The sequence below is a fragment of the Epinephelus fuscoguttatus genome, linkage group LG9 (genome assembly GCF_011397635.1).
Source record: "Epinephelus fuscoguttatus linkage group LG9, E.fuscoguttatus.final_Chr_v1".
NCBI lineage: Eukaryota > Metazoa > Chordata > Actinopteri > Perciformes > Serranidae > Epinephelus > Epinephelus fuscoguttatus.
The window spans coordinates 33,006,190-33,028,284 of record NC_064760.1 but is presented as its reverse complement, the minus strand read 5'-3'; the positions used below and the strand labels follow the sequence as shown (position 1 = coordinate 33,028,284).

General features: G+C 42.4%; 2 protein-coding genes across 2 annotated transcripts; one reads left to right on the top strand and one right to left on the bottom strand.

The window, feature by feature from the left end:
- Positions 1–333: 333 nt before the first annotated feature.
- LOC125894760 (charged multivesicular body protein 1b-like) lies at positions 334–6,830 on the bottom strand. The gene is made up of 8 exons (XM_049586342.1): positions 6,683–6,830; positions 6,233–6,330; positions 5,976–6,122; positions 4,594–4,662; positions 4,376–4,483; positions 4,199–4,242; positions 3,775–3,847; positions 334–1,492 (listed from the first exon to the last, which is right to left on the bottom strand). Exons 1-8 carry the CDS (start codon positions 6,696–6,698, stop codon positions 1,445–1,447), a joined length of 603 nt encoding a protein of 200 aa, XP_049442299.1. The 5' UTR covers positions 6,699–6,830; the 3' UTR covers positions 334–1,444.
- A 1,054-nt stretch (positions 6,831–7,884) lies between these two features.
- On the top strand, positions 7,885–17,679 carry LOC125894751 (mucin-17). The gene is made up of 4 exons (XM_049586330.1): positions 7,885–8,639; positions 9,495–9,738; positions 12,174–12,488; positions 12,864–17,679. The coding sequence occupies exons 2-4, from the start codon at positions 9,724–9,726 to the stop codon at positions 16,245–16,247; spliced, it is 3,714 nt and encodes a 1,237-aa protein (XP_049442287.1). The 5' UTR covers positions 7,885–8,639; positions 9,495–9,723; the 3' UTR covers positions 16,248–17,679.
- The last annotated feature ends 4,416 nt before the right edge of the window (positions 17,680–22,095 follow it).

Below are 22,095 nucleotides of genomic sequence, written 5' to 3'. Positions count from 1 at the left end.
TGACGACTAAGACATGTTGAAAACTCTTTTAATTACTCTGTCTTTGCATATAAAGTACACACTGAGCCACGAGTGTTGTTACTGCTATGCAGGGGTGGAGCCAAGTCACTGTTTTGCAAGTCACAAGTATGTGTGATGCCATTTCAATGACAAATAATAACATTTTATATTTATAAAAATCATAAATGCTTTTTAAAATGTGTACTTATTTGTCGAAACAAGTTTGTCGAAAAGTTATTTAGCTTTAAAGCTAATGTGAGTTAAACACTAGTTCTCTGACTATGCTAATGCTAGCCTTGACTTACTGTTCTTTGTGCAATTTCAGTGTTGCGTCCTTTACAATTCCTTGTTAAAAAAAAAAAAAAAAAACAAGTTTTGCATACTGCAATTCATTTTTTGTTGACGACCACATAGTTTTCATAGTTTACAAAGTAATGTAGCCTTAGTTTTTTGTCACTCTCCTGCAACTTGATTGGATGCTGTTGGATTGCTGTCGAGAATTATGTGTCGACTTGCTGAGAATGAATAGTGTTAACATTAGTTGCTTCAGGAGATGAAAGGAAATGAAATGATTCGTGACACACTTTTTAAGTAACATACTCTTTAGTCTTTGGACTTGGGGGAAGGTATTAAGTATTTTCAAGTAAAAAAAATCAAGTCCAAAGTGTTAAAGTCCAAATCGAGTTGCAAGTCTTTTTCTGAGTTTGTCAAATAGAGTCTAAAGTCATCAAATTTGTGACTTGAGTCCACACTCTGCCGCTACGAGCAGCAAATCAACACCATTCCAGCTTTCTCCAGAGCGTGTCTGAGGCAAACATTTAGCCCTGCCATACCATATAAACAAACACTATAAGTCTGACTTTCAGCACTGCAGCAAAAACAAAAAACTGACAATGCAGGTCCCAACATCCTCAACCAAGCAGGTAGGATATAACAGTTACAAGACAAGCATGCTCTTAGCAATCAGTCAGTGAAGCAGGCAGTAAATAAATAAATAAATACACAAATAAATATAATAAATAGCTTTTTACATTTTATACATAGTGTATAATCACTTTGGAATGAGGTATTATTAAGCACAGTTGTTTTTTCTCTTAACAATTTGCTCCAAAAATCCACTTAGAATATGAGGTGCACCACCTTAAAATAAAGAAACATGCCAGCACAGTCATGTCATATTATTGAGCTAATAAATAACCAGAATACAAGTTAAATATAAGTGTGCAAATGAACATTATCACAGAGGGACTGCATGTGATGCAGGACCCTCTGTCCTTATCTGCTGTTAGACAGCCCCCTAACCTCTCACAGCAGGACAAACCTGAAACACAGAGCTTTCAGGCACATGGCACCTTCTTTTTTTTTTTCCTTCACTTTTTCACCCCGTCTCTTCTTGCTTCTCCTGCTCTTCTCCCTCCTCCTGATCTTCTGCTTTTCGACGTGATTACGACACCTGGTCTCGCAGTCTAGACAGCCTCTGGGAGAGTTCGTCCTGATAACGACACACAACAGGTATAACAGTGAGGGGAGGTGCCATATTTGTCAATGGGGCAGCCCTGGAAGTTTCACTTGAAGCAATACTTCTCAAAGTATCCCTCAACCCCTGCAGGCTTGAAAGGTGAAGGCATAAAGAGTGTGGTTATGTCTTTGACGAAGAGTGGCTGTGGTCAGGTTGAATTATGTTGGTTACAGTGGATTCCAATGGTGGGTTGTCATGATGGAAAACGTAACAAAACATATTTGGGAACGACTCAAACACTTCCTGCCACATATTCCATGTTTCCGCTGTTGATTTGTGTGATCGCAATATTCCACACAGTCATTGTTTAGGTGAAAAGGTTGAATACACTGCTCCTGTGTCACACTATCACTCTCCATGAGGTTCAACAGCTCCACCAGAGGCCACATCTGTGAGACATTTTTGGGGAGACAGTTACTGTTTTGAACATGTTGAGCATACAGTGAAGTGTACTGAGCTGCAGGAGTGTTTTGAGACGTGCAGGGGCGTATCACCAAATTCTGGGCCCTATGCATTGGAAGTCTCTCTGGGTCCCCGACCCTTCGTCTCTTGATCCACATGTCTCTCACGCACCTTTTGAAATTGTTAAGTACAAAGTCAAATTGCTTTCTTTTCTTTTTTGGAACTCTGATTTCCCTTTTTTGGGGAAAGACATGACAGTGAACGTTAGGGCTCCAAAAGCATAACCGGCTCTGACTGTGTTTAGACATGAATCCTATTGCAGGGCAGGACTGAACTATTTCATGCATGTAAGGAGTGAGAGACGCCTCAAAGAGTTTCCACTATTTTTTTATACACAGTTCAGTCTTTCAACTGATTCATTTAGCCAAATTTAATTTAGTTATGGCACTAACCACTTAAAATAATAAACTGCAAACAATACCAAACTTTTTATTTGAGGCTTTTTAAGGGCTCCCCTCCCATCAGGGCCCTTGGTTATCAGTACCACTTGTCTCCCCACTGCAACACCCCTAAAGAAGCGTCTCTAGATAGTTTAATATTTTTGTGAATTATGAAACTGGCCATCACTAGAACCTACATGCTATACATGGGTGAAGCTCATCACAGACACCGTTCTGAAAAACAAATGTTTAAAAGTCCTGTATTGGACATTCAGATCCTGGGCCGGGATTGCCTGCACACGGCTCTCACCTGTGATGTCACAGACAAACATGGAGGTGGCTGAGGCTAAATGGCAGCAGCTGCTAGGGATGTAATGATCCACCAGTCTGGATCGATGCATCAATTCAGTGTGCAATAATCCAATATCACTAATGCAAAGTGAAAACACTGATGTATGTCATCATTGTTAGGATACGCCTTTTCTTTGAAGTTCCTGTGGCACGTCTGTGTCATACCAAACAACGCCTGGCATATAATGGCAAGCAACCAAGAAAAGGGCAATGAGACATATTTACTCCCCTCCCAGGAAAATAATCAGCAGTGCGGAAATATTTTGTATTCTGGAGAAAATAATGCCATAACGAGATAAATCACACAGCAAGCACGACAAACCTGAATGGGCCTATCACTCCGCTAACTTGTTGCTCTCACTACAGCATCATTAGCTGCTCTGTTTTAAAAATATCTGACTGAATAAACATGCATGCAGCCTGATAATCAAATATTCTGTTCTATCAGTGGATGCAGTGACTTAAACTAACAGTGAGTGAGAAAATGTATAAATAATATAAGTAATCTGATGCAAATTTATGCAGTGTAAGAAGCTATAAGCTCCAATTATTTAAAATTACTTATGTGTTGTTTTTATCTTTTATGGCCAAAAGTAAAAAAGAAAGGGGTGCCACCTTCTTCTGTAACTGATCGAGCTAAATGGATCTATGTACTGTATTGTTGTCCACTGAATCAATATAATATTGTATCATGGTGAAAACAGTGATCTACACCCCTAGAACTGCTAGGTGCACCAATGGCTAATTATAACACACACACACACACACAGAGGGAGCATGACTTCACTCTCTGCTTAGGACATCATTACTACACTATATATTTACATAGCAAATAGTTGTTTGCTGCTATATTAATGTTCAAAATCTCATATAGAACCTTAAAGAGCCACCTTTCAAACGTAGAGAAGGGAAGTGATTCAGTTGGGTATTTCTGGTTGACACTAGTTCATGTGTACCAACGAGAATATCAAAGACAATAAAGATAGTGTGAATGTGAATTCTGTTGTGGAATGTAAAACACCAAAAATAGCGACAGCATGATGACGAAGGTGGATGTGTTACCTGCTCTGTTGATGCCACAGATGAAGCCAGTGCGGAAGTCTGGCCTGCAGGAAGCTCCAGGTTAAGATCCAACCTAAAAATAAAAGAAGAGGAGTAAACACAGGAACACTTTCGTGATCATTTCTGCATGGCTGTGTAGCTCTTAAAGAAACTTAACAAAATAGGGGATATTAAAGTCACTCTGACCTCACAATGCGGCATGCACCATTAATGGGATTTATGGGTTATAAGGAGACTTTGTAAACACTTAAGAGGTACATTCCTTGATTTTGAAATGAAAGTCATTTAAATAAAGCTTTTTGTTCTATTTCGTCTTTGTGTCTTGTTTTTTAAAGGTTAATTTGTGTATTTGGACAAGATGGAACAGTACGTTTTAAGATCCTTGCATTCATTTTTCATTGATTTTGCTGTTGGCCATACTCACCCTGCTTCATCAGCCATCTCATGCAGCAGAGTATCCACTTCATTCTAAGGACCAACCAAGCAAACAACATGTGTTTAGAGGATTCGATGAATGAATTATTACCGTGGTTAAGCCTGCATTTATACGCAGCCACATGAGTATAGTTTTCTCTTGCAGTAAGAGGACAGTGTTAATTACCTGAGGTGTTGTCAGAGTGGTGGTGTTGCCCATTGTGTCTTCCATCTGAGCTGTCTGCACGTCAAGAGTTTCAAACTGGTTTTCAAACTTGTCCATTAATGCAGAGATCTGTAGAAAAAGAAAACAACATTCTAAAGATCTCCATCCACCATATTTTGTTTCACTTTGTTTGTGTACGTGTCTGTCAGCGCTCATATATATATGAGTTCACTTTGTACCTTCTCCAGGTTCATACTTTTCAGCGTAGCATCCATAGACTTGACCACTCCAGACATGGATTTAGACACCTGGGCACAAAAAGCACATCAAACAAAGTGCTGAAGCCTCTGTAGCCTTCTCACTTTTTAACGGTCTCAGTTGTTTTGACTCAAAACAGGATCAAGGTATTTGAAGTCAGACAGGAGGATGGCTTTTGACATGGCAAAGCTTTAGGTGCTGTTTCCTCATATTACCACTAGGTGTCACTTTTAGCTTTTTAACCAGATACTGTGTCACGACTCCCTCTCATCCCCATAGCATCCCTCGTATTACAAAAAACGTCTCGGATTAATCATCTCAAAACCAATTTACCGATAGTTGATCAAATTATATTAGAGGGGTTTATTATCAGTGCTATTGTGTTAATGTTTTTGAGACAGGCAGCAGTACTATGAAAATATAACGAGGTGTTTTTTACCTATACCATCCCACGCTGTGCTTCCATTTAGACGCTAATACGCTCTATTCTATGAAATGATGCCTGTCCTATAGAGAATCTGAATTAAAGCCATTTAAAAGAGGCTGTCACTGTCATAAGAGCGGGAAGCTAATAGCCTAAAGTCTGAAGCACATCTAATGACATTATATAATTGGTGGCTTTGAGTTTGCATGTCTGCTAGCCTTTTTCACTCTGCCTCCCTTTGTCTCCTTTGTGTAAGACTTTTGACTGCGTGAGGGACTATTTTTGCACTTTATACCCTGAAATGGTTACACTGTGCAGCTTTTCAGCTTCTGACACATGTGGTTTTTCAAAATAACTGCATGCAGAGTGACATATCTGGTATAAACCATATGCGTACTTGTATCTACTAAAGTGGCATCAGATAAAAGCTGTGTGATTTCTACATCTTTATCAGTGAATACAGGGAGTCATTCTTCAGATATCTACCAAGGAGGTGAGAGATGACTGCATTAATGAAGTAGATGGCTACTGGGTCTGCTGTTTTTTTAGAAGGTGCAATGTTGCAGTGTCTCTGTGGATTAGGGGTTAAGATGCTGACCATTTTATTCATCTCCTTACATTACTGCAATCTATAAAAGGCAGATAGTACCCCCCAAATAACTGTAGAAATAAAAAGGTAACAGTGTTAACCAGGTGAAAGATATTAAATGTAACATACATCCACCTTCAGGTAGGAAAAATTATGTTATTATTTCACTACAGCAGACAGTACAAACGTCTGCACATTTTCCCTACTTAAAATGATCTGCCAACACTCCAAATAAGAGATTATCTTGACGTGTGACAGCAGTAAATTTGTTAGGTATGTTTATCACCGGTTATCATTTACCTCTCATAAGTTACATCAGAAAGCAAGTCTCTGATGAACCCAGTCCTGACCTGGTTCATAGTGACAGCAGTCTGGACTCTAGAAGCCACAGCATCCACACGTGCACTCATCCTCAAGAAGTTGATGGACTGATGCTTCTGACGGATGGCATTCTCTGCATGGATCTTAGCTGCTTCCATATTACCTTTCTGGATAGCCTGGGAAACAAAAGAAATAGGAGAACATATACAAACATAATACAGATTATACCTGCACTGTAGCCCAGTGTGTCCCTGGATCCAGTAAACACACTTTTCAACAAGCCAACCTGCTTCACTTTAGACTTTTCTGCCCTTTCCTCTTTGTCACATCTCTTGGAGTTGCGGTGAAGCTCCTTGGCAGCAAACTTGAGGTTGAACAGGTGTTCTGTAAGGCTGGTCAAGGGATGCTTTATTATAGTCATGGTGATACGTTAAAATTATAAAACACATATTCAATATAAACTAGAGCAGCTGAAGACACTGGGCTAACACAACCCAAACCTATGCAGGCAAGACTAATTGTTTTTCTCATAACAAGTGAATAACCAAAGAGTCATTAAGTTAGCAAGCCCACCATCGTCATCCTTTATCACTGAATGACTGGGCAAATGTTACAAGCTAATGCATTGACAGGATTAGCTGCCAAACCCATTTTACATTTGGCTAGCTAGCATTACTGCTACTGCTAGGTAACTGTATCTACCGTTATGTATGATGGACTACACAGGAAAGGATACTCTCCATAGCCGACATGATGAAGGTCTCGTTCTGAGACAAACCCTCAGTCTGGTTAAGCACAGTTACAAAGTAGCATCCAGCCTCTCACTTTTTTTTCCCAGAGTTGTTTGTTTTGATTTTCAAGCTAGCGTTCCTTCGCCACTGTGACGAAACAAGAGGCTTCACTTCCGCGCACTTCCGCATTCGCTTAAAATCAGTTAAGCAAAGCGGCAGTGTGTAGTTTGTCTTGCAGTAACAACAACCGCCTCGTAATTGTTGCGAAATCTTTATTTTTTACTTCCGGAGATCTCTGTGTTATATTTAGGTAAGTAAGAACTTTGTAAACCGCTTTTAAAACGTTGGAAATACGTTCTCCCATGTGACGCATGCGCAGCTCGGTGATTTTAAAATACTGACTAGTCACAACTGTCCCTTCATTTTCCACCTGTTTTTAATTACAAACCGATCATATGGGTTGTATTAAACACATATTATTAAACAGGTAGGTCCATGTGTGATATAATTTGTCGTCCGTATTGGATTTGCGTCGATTCACTGTGACGACGGCTGGACACATATACCACATATGGCTGGACCACGATGTGTGAACCATCTTGATCTATCTCCGTCTTTGAACGCAATCTCAAACTTGTGTCCACCACCTTTCAACCGTCGTCACACGGTCACGATTTAGCATGGCGTGCTCGCGCCTCCTACGTCACCACCGTTTGAGAGGTGGACGGGCGCGCGTGTCCAAAGCAGACAAGTTCCATCCAGGCTAAAAATAGTTTGTACCCGGTATCGGTAGGTTGTGGTACACGTCTAGTGACGTCATTTGTGCTTTTTTTGTGAGGGAGTAAATTGACCTTTTTTTTAACCGAGCAGCTCGCTGTGTGCTTTAATGATTTTAATCACGTTTCTTTCACTTTATTTCCGATGCATTAACATCTGTAAGCGTTTGTTGTAGAGTTTTGCGTGGAGAGAATGGCAGTCTGGACTGGCCTGAGGGCTGACGGGAACATACTTAGAGGGATTTAGTTGTTGAAGAGATGGCACAGGCGGCAAGAAAATGCAGCATGAGGAGAAAAGGGATCATCGGTTGTCCAGAGAGAAAAAGGTTCCGGTGTGTGCGTGCACCGGCCAGCCGAAGGGGGCTGAGGGGATTAACGGCTGGGTCAGGGGGAGGGAGCAGCATGGATGACTCATACTGTATGTGCTGATACTCTGTATGGACACAGCACTATGGAGAGTTGTGTGTCTCCATGTAATTTGTGTGAGCAGATCGACTATCTGCGTGTAATGTGCAATCTGTAAATATAAAACACTTTCCACATACACAAAAAAAGATTCGTAAACTAAAAAAAAAAAAACATTTTGCAAATATACACACAAAATTAATAACTTACAGGGATTTGTGAATAGTTTGTATTTGTGAATCTCAATTCTGTGCTTGTGGATTTGCATTTTATGCACATCTTTAATTTATTGGAATGTTTTTATGTGCAAAACATAAAACTGTTGCACACCTTCTGTGCAGCTCAAGTCCAAGATGAATTACCCTCTGGGGACAAGAAAGTATATCACGTATCATATTGTATTGTGTTGTATCATACTGTATCATATCGTATTGTATTTTGTTGTATCTTATCGTATCGATTCATATAGTAAAATATTTTTGTGGTTTTACAAATCTTTTTTGTACGTTTATATTTACAGATTACACATTTACACACAGATTGTCGATCTCTTCACCACAGTCTGTATAAATAATGAATGTAGCTACTGTGACGTCATGCATTAGTTTGTGGACTCCCATTTTGAAGTCTCACAGCCAATGCCATCTTATTTTTTTGGAGCCAAAGGGACCATATTTGGGCGAGAGGCTAGCGCTAGCACTAGCGCAAGGTTTGGATCTGACTGAGAAGCTGAGGACACTACCAGCAGACGGCCTGTCACTCAAAGCTGCCGCCCATAACTGTACGTAACATTAAGCTAACTTTAAACTTTCATGTAAATGGGTGAGTTGTATGAAAATTCATCTCTGTACAGTTGTCATGAAGGAGAAATTAGCTATAGAGACCAAAACTTTCCTATATCAGGCTGTAAACATGTTTATTTCTGCTGTATAGTTGGGCATTTTAATATAGCTGTCTATGGGCATTGACTAGCTTTTGGAGCCAGCCTCAAGTGGCTATTCAAGGAACTGCAATTTTGGTCACTTCCATATTGGCTTCGCTTTTCAGGCCTGCAGATTGCCACTTGCTCCTCATACAAATAATATTGAGACAAATGTACAGTATCTCCATACAGCACTAGATATACTGATGTGTACACAAGGGAGGGTAAATAAGTGAATAAGAGTGTCAGACAACTGCTTAAAGCCCTGACATCAGCTTCAGCACAGCCATGTTGTTGCCTCATATTTGAAGTGGCACTTTCCATTTTGTCTCCAGTTTATAGACCTACAGTAAACACACCACAGCAGGGACACACAGTACAGCTGTACACTCATTCACTCACGCTCTATAGTTCAGGGGGTTTATCTAAAAGTTAATTCTCATGGTTCTGAATGTAAACTTTTATTTTGAAACAGCTGGAACACACATATTATACCTGTTAACGCCTCCCGCGCCGCCACCACATTACACACAACTTCCTCATCATTGTTGTACTTTGTGTATACACACACACACACACACACACACACACACACACACACACACACCCCAGTCATAACTGAATGACGGCAGGTCGCTATGGAAACTGCGTTACGCTCCGGGCGGCCGGAGGAGAAAACAAGAGCGCGAGGACTCATTTCAGTCTTCATTTCAGCACCACGCGAGCTCCTGGACAGCGCCCGAATGAACTCGCGCACAGATTCTAGCCTCACATGCCTTATAAGGGACAGAGCCGCATCAGCACACAGCCTCACCGGGGTGGGTAGGGACTTGAAAAGAAAAACAAACCCACGTACTAGAGACACAGACTCTCCGGACCTGAAGCTCGGTGGATACTCAAGGTTTCATTCTACTGCCAAGCCAGGAGCCAGTCGCTCCCTCAAATGCCACAGCAACAGGTAAGGACCTCCAGCTCTGTAAAGTTGGATAATTCACTTTTGTGTGGCTGCACGGAGCTTAAATGGCGGCTGTTTAATGCGTTTATAATCCTGCTGCTCACAAGTACAGCTGCCCTTTATCCTGCCAGGCTCTTAATTGCGGTTAATTGCCTTCACCTGGTATCTCAGGAGTGAGTAAGTGCGTGATGAGGTGATTAAAGTGAAGACCAGCAGGGCACAGTGAAATTCAGCAGGGTTCTGGACCAGTTCCAGGAAATTGTAGGCAGTGGTGGACTGTGAAACAGAAGCTAGAAAACGGTAGCCTTTCATTTCATTTAAAACAACTCACACTATTTTTAATAAAGTATTGTAAGTTTAGCAGGTGCATTTAAAAGATCCTATGCTCTGAATATTTTATACAGAATCACCAGTGAGCAGACATTGCAATCACATTTTGCAGGGTAACAAATCAAACACTGCTGTTACCTTCTATTTCAGTAATAAACATAGTTCATAGGATCATAACTATTTAAGTGAGAGGGGAAAGAACATTTGAATACATAAATTATAACTGTATAATAAAAAAAAGTCAGGGATGCTATATGCTTTAGTTAGTTTTCTATACACAGGACAGAACTGTTTGTTTTCCTCTATACTGCTTTATAGATTTTATACCAGATGCATCAACCTAAGTTTACACAGCATCTTTGTTTGTGTTTGTTTTAGATTCAATCTTGGGTATATGAGACCCACCGTATTTGTTGGGTTTTCAATGGCCATAGATTATGTGCGAGCTGAGCCGATACGCCTGGATGAGTCACTCAGGCTGCAAGTTTGCAGAAGAGTGCGAAAGGGGAGGGGGAGATACTGGGGCTAGCAGGAAAAACAGTCCTGCAGTGCCTCTCAGCCTCCTCAATACATTGTTTCATTGTATACATAACCAGTGTCAACATCAGGGAGTGTATTTATTGCCTCTGGATGTATGATAATTGTTTTTTTGCAACTTGAAGTTCAGCTTGTTAAAGTGTGGCGCAGAGAGATGTCTTGTCCGCAACAGTTTTTCAGGAGCTTTGTGTTCTCAGACTCAACTTCTTTGTCTTGTGGTAAGCATGCTCGGTTCTTTTTCAGTGAATAGAAAGGTTGCAATTTGTAGCTTTACAGATGCTATATGGACTTAAGTGCTGTTCTATAGTGTTTGTTGAATTGTGTGCAACGTGGATTAGAAGATTTATAAACACTCCCTATAATAAATTGTTTGTGGTTATTACAGAATATAGCCCTGTGATGTCTGACTTACTGCTACCAGAAAGCATCCCATTACTGCTCATTAGTATCCCAATGTTTACCCTGCTGGTATTGACAAATCATAGCAATCAGCAGCATTCAGCTGCAGCACTGACTGACATCTATTGATTAAAGCAAACAATAGATCATAATGGGCTGCTATGAACCACAGTTGCACACTCAGACACAAGCACTCACTCCCCGAAACACTTTCACAGACATGCACTCGCATAACAGAAACTCTTGACATGGTTAGGTGAATTTTGTTTGGTTTATTGAAAAATATCTCTAGCTTGTAGAGATTTGATTGATGGAGTCTGGATGTAGAGGCTGCGTGCGTAACTGCCAGGAGGATTACACATGTGAGAGCCAAACAAACATAATTGACTGATATTAAATCCCACTTTGTTCCAATTTGTGTTGCAGTTTACAAAGGTGTTATATAAAAAGCCTGTGTGCACTCACGTGAATGTGTGTGGGAGTCATTGTTTGTAGTGTATACACACATCATGTGCTGCACGCACGGACACAAAAACAGATGTGTGTCTTTAATTAGTGACGTTGGTGTGATTAATGCAGTCTGCTGGTGATGACTCATTCAGCTTAACCCTTGCTCCTCTGGTGGAAACAATCAATAAACAAAGATTTAGTCTGCCTTTACATTATAATTATAATCTATTGTGATATTGGTTTTGTAATAAGACTTATTATTATTATGTTCTTATACAATTATTTAGTTGGTTTTTTTTTTTAAATGATTACTCTGTGTACAGTTTTTAAAAGAACTGAGGAGATATTATATCTGACTGAGATGGAATGTAAATAAGTGATGTGATATAAGTGGGCAGTGAATACTGTAATGCGTTCCAGATTCCAGTCAAACGTTTCCGCTTAATTTGTTTTGATCTGGTTGAGCAGTGGAAGGATATTTATGCAAAGCACATCTACGTGGATCGCTCCATGTGTCAGCTTGTCAACACAGCAGTTACATTAGCATTGTGGAAAAGCTGTCAGCCAAGCTGTGACTTGCAGACAGCAGACTGGCAGGGAGTGTGCATATGAGTGTGAGCGATTGGTGCGTGTGAGATGGAGAGAGTTAAACACATAGCGCAATTCGTTGGGAAAGTTGTAATAAACTCTCATTGTTGTCCTCCTTCCGTCCTCCCCTTCAGGGCAGCAGCATGTCTGAAACTAAACCCAATCAGCGGTTCCACAGCCTGAACGCTGAGCAGGTGGAGGTTCTCCATCAGGTTTTGTCAGAGGTGGTCCCAATCCACGGCCGCGGGAACTTTCCCACGCTGGAGCTGCGTCCTCGAGACATCATCATAGCCGTGCGGGCCAGGCTGCAGAAGCAGGGAATCACAGTGAGAGATGTTCGCCTGAACGGCTCCACGGCCAGTCACGTCCTCGTCCGAGACAACGGAACCAGCTACAAGGACCTGGACATCATCTTCGGAGTGGAGTTGCCCAGTCAGGAGGAGTTTCAGGTATGATAAGTGCACTGTTTGGTTAGGAAAAAGAAGCAGGTCACATGAATTGGGAGCACTGGGTTTCAGTTTCCTGCATTAACCAGCATTTACTCTGCTGTATTACCCATGAGTCTCTACAATCTCTAGGGTGTTGCAGTATTGATTTTTATGCTGCAATATTGATAATGATGTTATTGTTATCATAACCATAATTTAATTGTAGAACATTTTACCAAGAAGATGAATCAATAATACAGGCTTTAATATTTTTTACTGCATTATACAGCAACCACAAGAGCATCGCAATATTCAGTTTCATAATACAAACAAAATTGCACTCAGATTACCACCATTAGTTGTAGCTGTCATGTTCTTGACCTTTTCTCCTCCCAGGTGATCAAAGAGTCAGTGCTGGGCTGCTTGCTGGACTGCCTACCTGCTGGAGTCAACAGGGAGCGGATCAGCAGTGCCACAATGAAGGAGGCCTACGTCCAGAAAATGGTCAAGGTCTTCAATGAACACGACCGCTGGAGCCTCATCTCGCTGTCAAACAACAGCGGCAAAAACCTGGAGCTCAAGTTTGTGAGCACGCTGAGGCGGCAGTTTGAGTTCAGCGTCGATTCCTTCCAGATCATTCTGGATCGTCTCCTGGAGTCCTACATGCAGCAGGAGGCACAGCACAAAAGTAATAGAGTCGATCTTAAGGACCAGCTTGCAGACACACAGAACAAAGACTCTTCCTCTCTGCTCAAACAGGCCACTGCTCCAGAAACAGAGAAGTCCTCTGGTAGAGACTCATCCAACAAAGAGGGGGCTCAGACCAGCCTGACACAACAGAGAGATGAGGCACATGAAAAGCAGTCAGAACTGTCACTACAAAATGAACACTCAAACCAGACAATACACTCCAAAGTTGAAAAGGACAACAAAGAGAAAACACCTGTGGAGTTGAAAGAAGAACATAGAGAAACCCTCAATGAGACAGACCTCTCTGACCAGACTTCTGCAGACCTTTTGTCAGAGAACAAAACCTCTGAGGAAGCTGAACCTCCAACTCAGATTGAACTCAGACACGAGCCAGAGCTCTCGGACAAGACCAAATGCTCGACAAAGGCAGAAGAGGCAGAGCAAACCCAGCCCTGTGATGACCAACAACCAGCACATTCAAATCACAAGGAACTCTCTGTTCAGAAAGAACAGTCCAACCACACAAAACCCCCTGATGAACAGAACAAAATCACAGAGCAGATGGAACAGTCCGAGCCGCCAAAAACCTCAAACAATACCCAGACAGAGTCTCTAAACCTGGCAGAAGCATGTCACAGTACGGACTCCTCCAAGTGTTTCAGTGAGGATCAGAGGAGCGATGAGAAAGATGAAACACAACATGTAACTGCTCCAGACTCTAGCACACCTTCACATGCAAAGATCGAGACACAGTTAGCAGATGAAAGCAAAGTAGAGATATGTGAGCAGGCAGAGAGAAAACGTGAGACAGACGAGACAGAAGTAAGTGAAACGGCAGAAGAGGTTTTAGCGTCAGAAGCAAAAAACATACAAGACACACAGGGTATCGATTGTTCCTGCTCCACCTCTTCCATATCCCTTACACTTCACAACACAGAGCCTGCTGGCGCACAGGATACACTGGAGATTCACAGCACACTACACACAGATAACTCGGATAAAACTCAGAACACCCCTGATGCTGTCAGCCCTCCAGATACTCAGGATAGTGTACCTGCACCACCCAGCCTTGTTTCTGACAAAAAGACCTCCTCCTCTCCCTCTTGTAAGGCCTCAGAGAGACTATCTCACATGGTGGTGCTCAAACATTCCTCTCCCAAACCCCCCCGGAGGATGTGTAGGAAGGTAGCCCCCAATCCTTACCCCAGTCCAGTCTCTGAAAGCGAACCTGTCATAGCACTCTGTATAGATGCAAACCCTTGCCCTTGCTCTGAACCTGAGATAGATTTTAACCCAAAGCCAACAGCTCCCAGTTTGGAGCCAACAACTACCCCAACTCCTAGTATCTCTACTGAAACAAACCCTGGGCCTGAACCCAACTCAGTGTCAATCATAGATCTTACCTCAGCTCCTGATCCTGCTCCTGATATAATCTCCACTTCTGTGGATCCCATGTCTGCTTTACCTCAAGAGCCATCACCCTCTCAGCTAATCACAGAGAGTTCATGTGAGACAAGTATTCAGAGCCTAAAAGAGGCACCATCAGATGTGGCTTGTGACGAACAAAGCCAGCCCTCCCTGAGTGAAACTGTCTCTGCACCCAAACAATCAGAGCCTCTTGACTCAGTGGACACGTTAGTTTCACACGCTGACACGTCCAGCTCAAACACCCAAGAACCTGTACATACCTCAGAAGTTGAGCTCAGTGATGAAGATGAAAACAGAGAACTAGGGACCAAAAAGTTGGACTTGAATCAGCCAAACGGCAGCCCACAAGAGACCACACTTTGTTCACCCTCCTCTTCCCACTGTGTCACCCCTCCTGTTTCCTGTCTCACCCCTCCTGTACTTAGTCTTTCCCCTCCCTGCCACACTCCCTCACCCCCCAGCCTCAGTCCTCCCCCATGTCTCACCCCTCCCTCTCACTGCCTGTCATCTCCGATGCTGAGCACCGTCAGCCCCACCACCAGCTTTAGCTCTCCACCCCTGAGTTTCAGCCCTACCTCATCCTGCCTCAGCTCACCTCCTTACCTCACCCCTCCTATGCTCAGCCTCAGCCCTCCTCCACTCTGTCTTAGCCCCCCTTCCCTCAGCCCTCCCCTCCTCTGCCTCACTCCGCCTGTGGAGTCAGAAGACCTTGTACCTCAGGTATCTTCAGACATGGAGCCTTTGATACTGCACACAGGCAGCGAGGAACAGATTAAAGAGTCATCCCCTCAACCAGGAGTCCCTCTCCTACAGTTGGAGGATAAAAAAGAACAAGATTATATCTCATCGTCGCCTGGGGTTGCAGAGCCTGTTTCTTTTCCGATCACAATCCCGAGCTCCACCTCACATGTGCTGCCTCCCTCTCAGTCTGAAGGCCCAGGGGAATCGGCCCCTCCAAAAGCCGATGAGGCATCCAGCTCTGTGCCTGAGAACAAAGAGGCCCCTGAGGTAACCACAGACATGCTTGAACAGAGCAGCACTCCTCAGGCATCAGGCTCGGTCCCTGCTGTCGAGGTCCTGGCAGAGAGCATGTACGGTGACTTTGAGGCAGCCATGGACCACCTGCGCTACCGCCTAATCGCCACCAGAAACCCAGAGGAGATTCGAGGCGGTGGCTTGCTGAAATACAGCAACCTGCTGGTCAGGGACTACCGACCGGCCAGCGAGACTCAGATAAAGACACTGGAGCGCTACATGTGCTCGCGCTTTTTCATCGATTTCCCTGATGTGCAGGAGCAGCAGAGGAAGATCCTGTCCTACTTGAAGAACCACTTCATCGGTGAGGAGAGAAGCAAGTACCAGTATCTGATGACGCTGCGTCGCGTGGTCGACGACAGCACAGTGTGTCTGATGGGACACGAGAGGCGTCAGACGCTGAACATGATCACAGTGCTGGCACTGAAGGTTCTAGGAGAGCAGAACATTATCCCCAACACAGACCATGTGACATGCTTCTACCAGCCCGCCCCGTACCTTGCTGATCACAGCGGCTCCTATTTAGCAGAACCCAGCTACTGCAGCTACTACATACCCCAAGGGGGATCAACGCTGCTTTACCAACCGTACCCCTTACACCTGCACACACAGACTGGACTAGTCTAAACCACACACAAATACGCATGTACTCACACAAAACACACAATCGAGCAAGGGGATGGTGCTCTCTACGTGGAAAGGGCTGGAGAATGGAAACATAATCCAGGGATAAACTGTTTGGTCTATAATAGACCTGTGGGGGTGGGATTGAGTGGGTTTTTACAGTAAACTCCCCGAGTACTCTGTAAGGTTCTAATATGATTATATGTAATTATCTGGGCTTTGTGGTAAAATAATAATTCTTCCGATATTGTTAAAATTCCAGAAAATGCTTTATGCACTGCATGAGTCATAGCCCTTTGGTCTCCCCGGGAAACCAACTGTGCTGTTGACATTCACACACACACACACACACACACACACACACACACACACACACACACACACACACAAAACTCACACCTCCAGGTTCTTGAATTCTTGTACACTCTTTTCATGTTCTTACTGTGTTGTTCTTAATGGGTTTGTTCAGAATGTGGACCTTGCCTGTGGTTGATATTGTGCATGGATAAATTAGGACTGTTCTCTCACTGCCAAATACTGTGTGACTACTATGCTTCTTAAACAGTTCAATGTAACTTTGTTAATCCTTTACCGAAGGGGTGTATTCTGAAAAAAAATACAGAGGGACAGGCATACCAGTGTGTACAGTACTATCATCAGAACACACACATGCATGCACAATACATACACATAAAAACACACATATACATACACGCACACAGTTAGACAATGCATGAGTAGCTAAATATATAGATCACATCCTGAAGTCAAAGCAAAGGCTTTTAATTTAATAAAAATGGATCTATTTTTGCAAGACTTTCCAATATAAAACTCAGTGGTAAACAGACTGGTTAGTTCCTACAGAAAAATGCCAACAACATTGCCTTTGCAATAGACTGTACAGCGTATTGATTACAGTATATCGTGTGCGGATACACTGCATTGTTTTCAGGTAAATTGTGTTAAGATGTAGTGCTTGATTCCTTTCCCTTGTGGAGTCCTTTCTGTAATCATGTGAAGTACTGTACCATCTAGTGTTGATTTATTTAATGCTAAAGTTTACTTCTGTGGAGGTGGTCAGGTTATAACCATCTTTGGGTCATTGCTAAATGTGGCAGATGGCGATCTGTGTAAACCATAGGATCTAAACTGAAGGAATTACATCTAAACTTGTGTGACTCCTCTCAGCATGAATCAGCACCCTCTAATTCACGCAGTCAGAATCAACATGAAATCAAATCCACCTCAAACCTGTTTGAATCTAAGTTCAAAGCCGTGCAACAGCAACTATGACCAAAGATGGTTTGGTAGGGAAATCAAGTGCCTAAATGTGAGACATGATTGGCATGTCTTTATCTCACTGCACTGGGGGTGTTAATGGGGTGGGCCTGGGGCTGGGTTGGGTGTGTGTTCAGTTGTTGACCCCTGTTATTGCTGCCCGTTTTGATGTCTTCTTTAATGTAGTCCTTTGTTGTAGTTTGTTCATGTACATTTTGATAAAATAAAGGTGAAACTCAACAAACCTTCAGAAACTGGATTCATTCACAAGAAACTTAAAAGACGAAAACACTTCTTCTGTGTCTTTTTTTGCTCCATTCTCATTCACTGCCCTCTTTCACTTTTCCCCAAAACGACATGCTGTACGGCTTACGTATCCTCCCCATGATTGCGTTCTGCGATGATCCACTTAAGCGTGACCGTCAAATCATGATGGTGCCCAGGAGAGCGACCCAAAGCTGTGAAACTCTGTCTGTGTGAGGCCTCTTATCACAAATCACCTGTCCTTCAGATGCGTTTGGACCCGAATGACGCACGCGCTACGCAACACAGCAGCCTCAACAACGTGTAAATGTGAGGAGAATATGGTTTGTGAGGTGTGAGACTGAAAGGGGAGATGGGGGAGGATGGGGCCAGAGTGTGTGTGTGTGTGTGTGTGTGTGCTTCTGATGGGAATATATGTGCAAAGGCAGCATCAGGTGGTCCCCTTCTCCACTGAGTAATTGAAGAGACCTACAACATAATGAAACAATAGGGCTTCCTCCTTACTCCAACACTGCCTCCATTCATTCCTCCCACTCCACACCCACAATAAGTCATGAGCACCAGGGGAGATGGGGGCGTCTCTTTCCACAGGGGGGGGGACTCGTGTGATGGCAGGTAGTGGCACAGTCACACATCATCTATTTACACACACTATAGGCTTGCACTTGTGTGCGCAAGGTTGGAAGCATGTGGCTCTCTGGGAGAGGAAGGGAGCGTGTGATCTAATAGGGTCTGTATCAGCGTCTCACAGACCTCTGAGCCACTCTTGTCCACTCTGGGTTTCCATAGAGACAGAGACAGGCAGCACGGTGGGCACAGAGAGCATGACGGAAGACAGGGAAGACCCACACACCAAATGAGGGGGTGAGAGATGAAAACAAGTAAAATAAAAAAAAGTAGTGGGTGAAATGAAAGAAACATAGTGGAGAGAGAGAGATGGGTGGATGAGAAAATAGAGTTGAGGGGCAGACACAAAGCAAAGGACAGAGTGAGAGGGGGGCGAGGTTATAGATAAAGCGAGAGGAGCAGGGGAGTTTATGGGGAGAGCGTGGGAGGCTGTCAGGCCTTCAGTCACAGGGGAGTCACTGTGAGGTGGCTGCAGTGACGGCAGCAGTGATGTTAGAGCAGACACACACACACACACACACACACACACACACACACATGTATGAGCATGCGCACGTACACACAGCTGCATACACATCAATTTTCCTAATGGCCTGCCCACCCGTCCACCCTCAACAAACAGTTTCAGACTCACTGAGACAAAAAGAGAACATCACCCACACATCTGTCTTTCTCTCTCTCTGTCTCTCATATTCTGGCCAACTCATTTGATTTGACTATCTTCTCACAATCATTTTCGGCAGGTTTAACAAACAAGTAAAAGGCTTTTTTCCTTTGTTCAGATTTCCAAGTCTTTTTATTTCTCAGAGTTAAAATAGTAATGGTTTGTGGGCACACGCAGCCTCTGCAGTATAAATGAAAACAAAAGCATTAAGTTTTGGTTAGCAGAGGCTGGAGGCACGAAGCATGTAGCTCCATCCAAAGATAATTATGGCTGCCAGCCAATCTCCCTTCATGTTGTTGTCCAAATGAATCCCCCTGTAACTGTCTGTTAATTACCAGCCCTTTGAAATCGACGATTCCCCCAAAAATCAAAAATAGATATTTTTTCCTCTTACCTGTGGTGCTATTTATCAATCTACATTGTTTTCGTGTGAGCTGCCAAGTGTTGGAAGTATCTGCTACAGAGATATCAGCCTTCTCTGAAATATAATGAAACTCAAAAGCACAAAAAAAACTACTTGATAAAAAAATATCAACAGCAATGTCTCTTTCCAGAAATCATGACCCGGAAAATCCATAGACCTTGCTGTGAGCAAGCAGAAACCTCTGGGGCTGAAAAATGAAGCCAACGCAGAAATGCCAAAAACTGCAGTTCCTTGAATGGCCACTTGAAGCTGGCTCCAAAAATGAGTTAAAATGCCGAATTTTACAGTAAAAATAAACCTGTGACAGATGGCTGCCAACCACTGATGAGTTGCTACCACAGCAAAATTTTGGATTGGTAATGTAACAATGGCGTAACCCCTAAATTCACAGAGTATAAACATAACTATAGGTGTTGCTATTTCAGTGTGTTTTCAGTTTATAAACGTAAATTGTAACGTATTGGTAGCCTAAAAAAAAGTCCCGCTAAGGAGTTGCATTTTAAGTTTTTCCAGTAAGTACAGGAGAGTCGCCATAATTGTAACATTTTTCACTTTTCACTCTACCATACGGATTTTAGCCCGACAACAAATAGACACAAATTTTTATTTGAACTATACCCCTGGATCTTCATTTTTACTTAGTTTAAGTATAACTAATTTTTTTAGCCGCCATTCCCAGCAGAGTGGACAAATTCTGTTGTTATTTCCCGGGGATGTTTACTACTGCACTGGCTACATCTTGACATGCTGACATCAGGATGACACAAGAGAAAATGTGCGAGTTACAACTGTAACATGTTACATTTAAGGTGAATCTCCCCTACATTTTGTTTTAATGGTTTTAAGTCATTTTTTTTCGCTTGCCAAAATTAGCATAAGCATTATCACATTTGATGATAACTATAAATGCACCATACTAACTGAGCTAGCAGCTAGCATTAGCGTTCTCTCCACACTGTTGTCGGACAAAATTACAAACTCAAGGCTTCAAAATGGGATTCCACAAACCAAAGGGTGAAGTCACCATGGATACGTCCATGTTTATACAGTCTATGGTTGTGGCCAGTTTCATGTAGTAACTTGTTTTATCAGTGATCACTGCTTTAGTATGGGGTGCCGTTTGTAAAGTGTCTCACGCTGAAAATAACATCAACATTTTGCCACATTTAGCTTCAAACAATGTTTAAAAAAGTATTGTGAATTTTTTAACGTCACCTTTTACCACATTTACAGCAATATTTGTTAACTTAGAAATATATTAAATAGTTAAATCTAAATATTAAATGGGGCGGCACGGTGGTGTGGTGGTTAGCACTCTCGCCTCACAGCAAGAGGGTTGCCGGTTCGATCCTGGGCGTGGGAGCCCTTCTGTGTGGAGTTTGCATGTTCTCCCCGTGTCAGCGTGGGTTCTCTCCGGGCACTCCGGCTTCCTCCCACAGTCCAAAGACATGCAGATTGGGGACTAGGTTAATTGGAGACTCTAAATTGTCCGTAGGTGTGAATGTGAGCGTGAATGGTTGTTTGTCTCTATGTGTCAGCCCTGCGATAGTCTGGCGACCTGTCCAGGGTGTACCCTGCCTCTCGCCCGATGTAGCTGGGATAGGCTCCAGCCCCCCCGCGACCCTCAAGAGGATGAAGCGGTTAGAAGCACCTAAATGTTAAATCTAAATATTAAATCTAAATCTAAATATTAAATCTAAATCTAAATGCTAAATATAAATATAAATATAAATATAAATGTTAAATCTAAATATTAAATCTAAATATAAATATAAATATTAAATCTAAATATTAAATCTATATCTAAATCTAAATGTTAAATCTAAATGTTAAATATAAATATAAATATAAATGTTAAATCTAAATGCTAAATATAAATATAAATGTTAAATCTAAATATTAAATCTAAATCTAAATCTAAATGTTAAATCTAAATGCTAAATATAAATCTCAACCCTCTTGCTGTGAGGCGAGAGTGCTAACCACCACACCACTGTGCCGCCCCATTTAATATTTAGATTTAACTATTTAATATATTTCTAAGTTAACAAATATTGCTGTAAATGTGGTAAAAGGTGACGTTAAAAAATTCACAATACTTTTTTAAACATTGTTTGAAGCTAAATGTGGCAAAATGTTGATGTTATTTTCAGCGTGAGACACTTTACAAACGGCACCCCATACTTTAGAAGCAAGCATGAATGTACTCGTGAATGAGAGGCTTGTGACAGCCTGATGTGAACATTAATGGCGCTCTTCTCAGCTAAGCTTTAACATTAGCAAGCTCAGTAGTACTAGTTGAACTAGCAGTAGATGCACACTTCTTTCTGCAGCGTGATACAGTTAGCTGGTGTAGAGAGGCTCATGCTCATGACAGTGCGAGATGTAATGGCGTCCTCCTTGGCTGAACAATAATGTTTGTTAGCTCAGTGGTGCTAGGTGAGCTAGCAGTAGATGCACGCTTCCCTCTTTGTGGTGATACAATTGGTGGATGTAGTTCAGTAGTAAGTAAACAGTTCCTACATGAAACTCTTCACAACAAGTTCTGTGGATTATCTTGGGAAACTGGGTCATGATTTCTGGAAAGAGACATT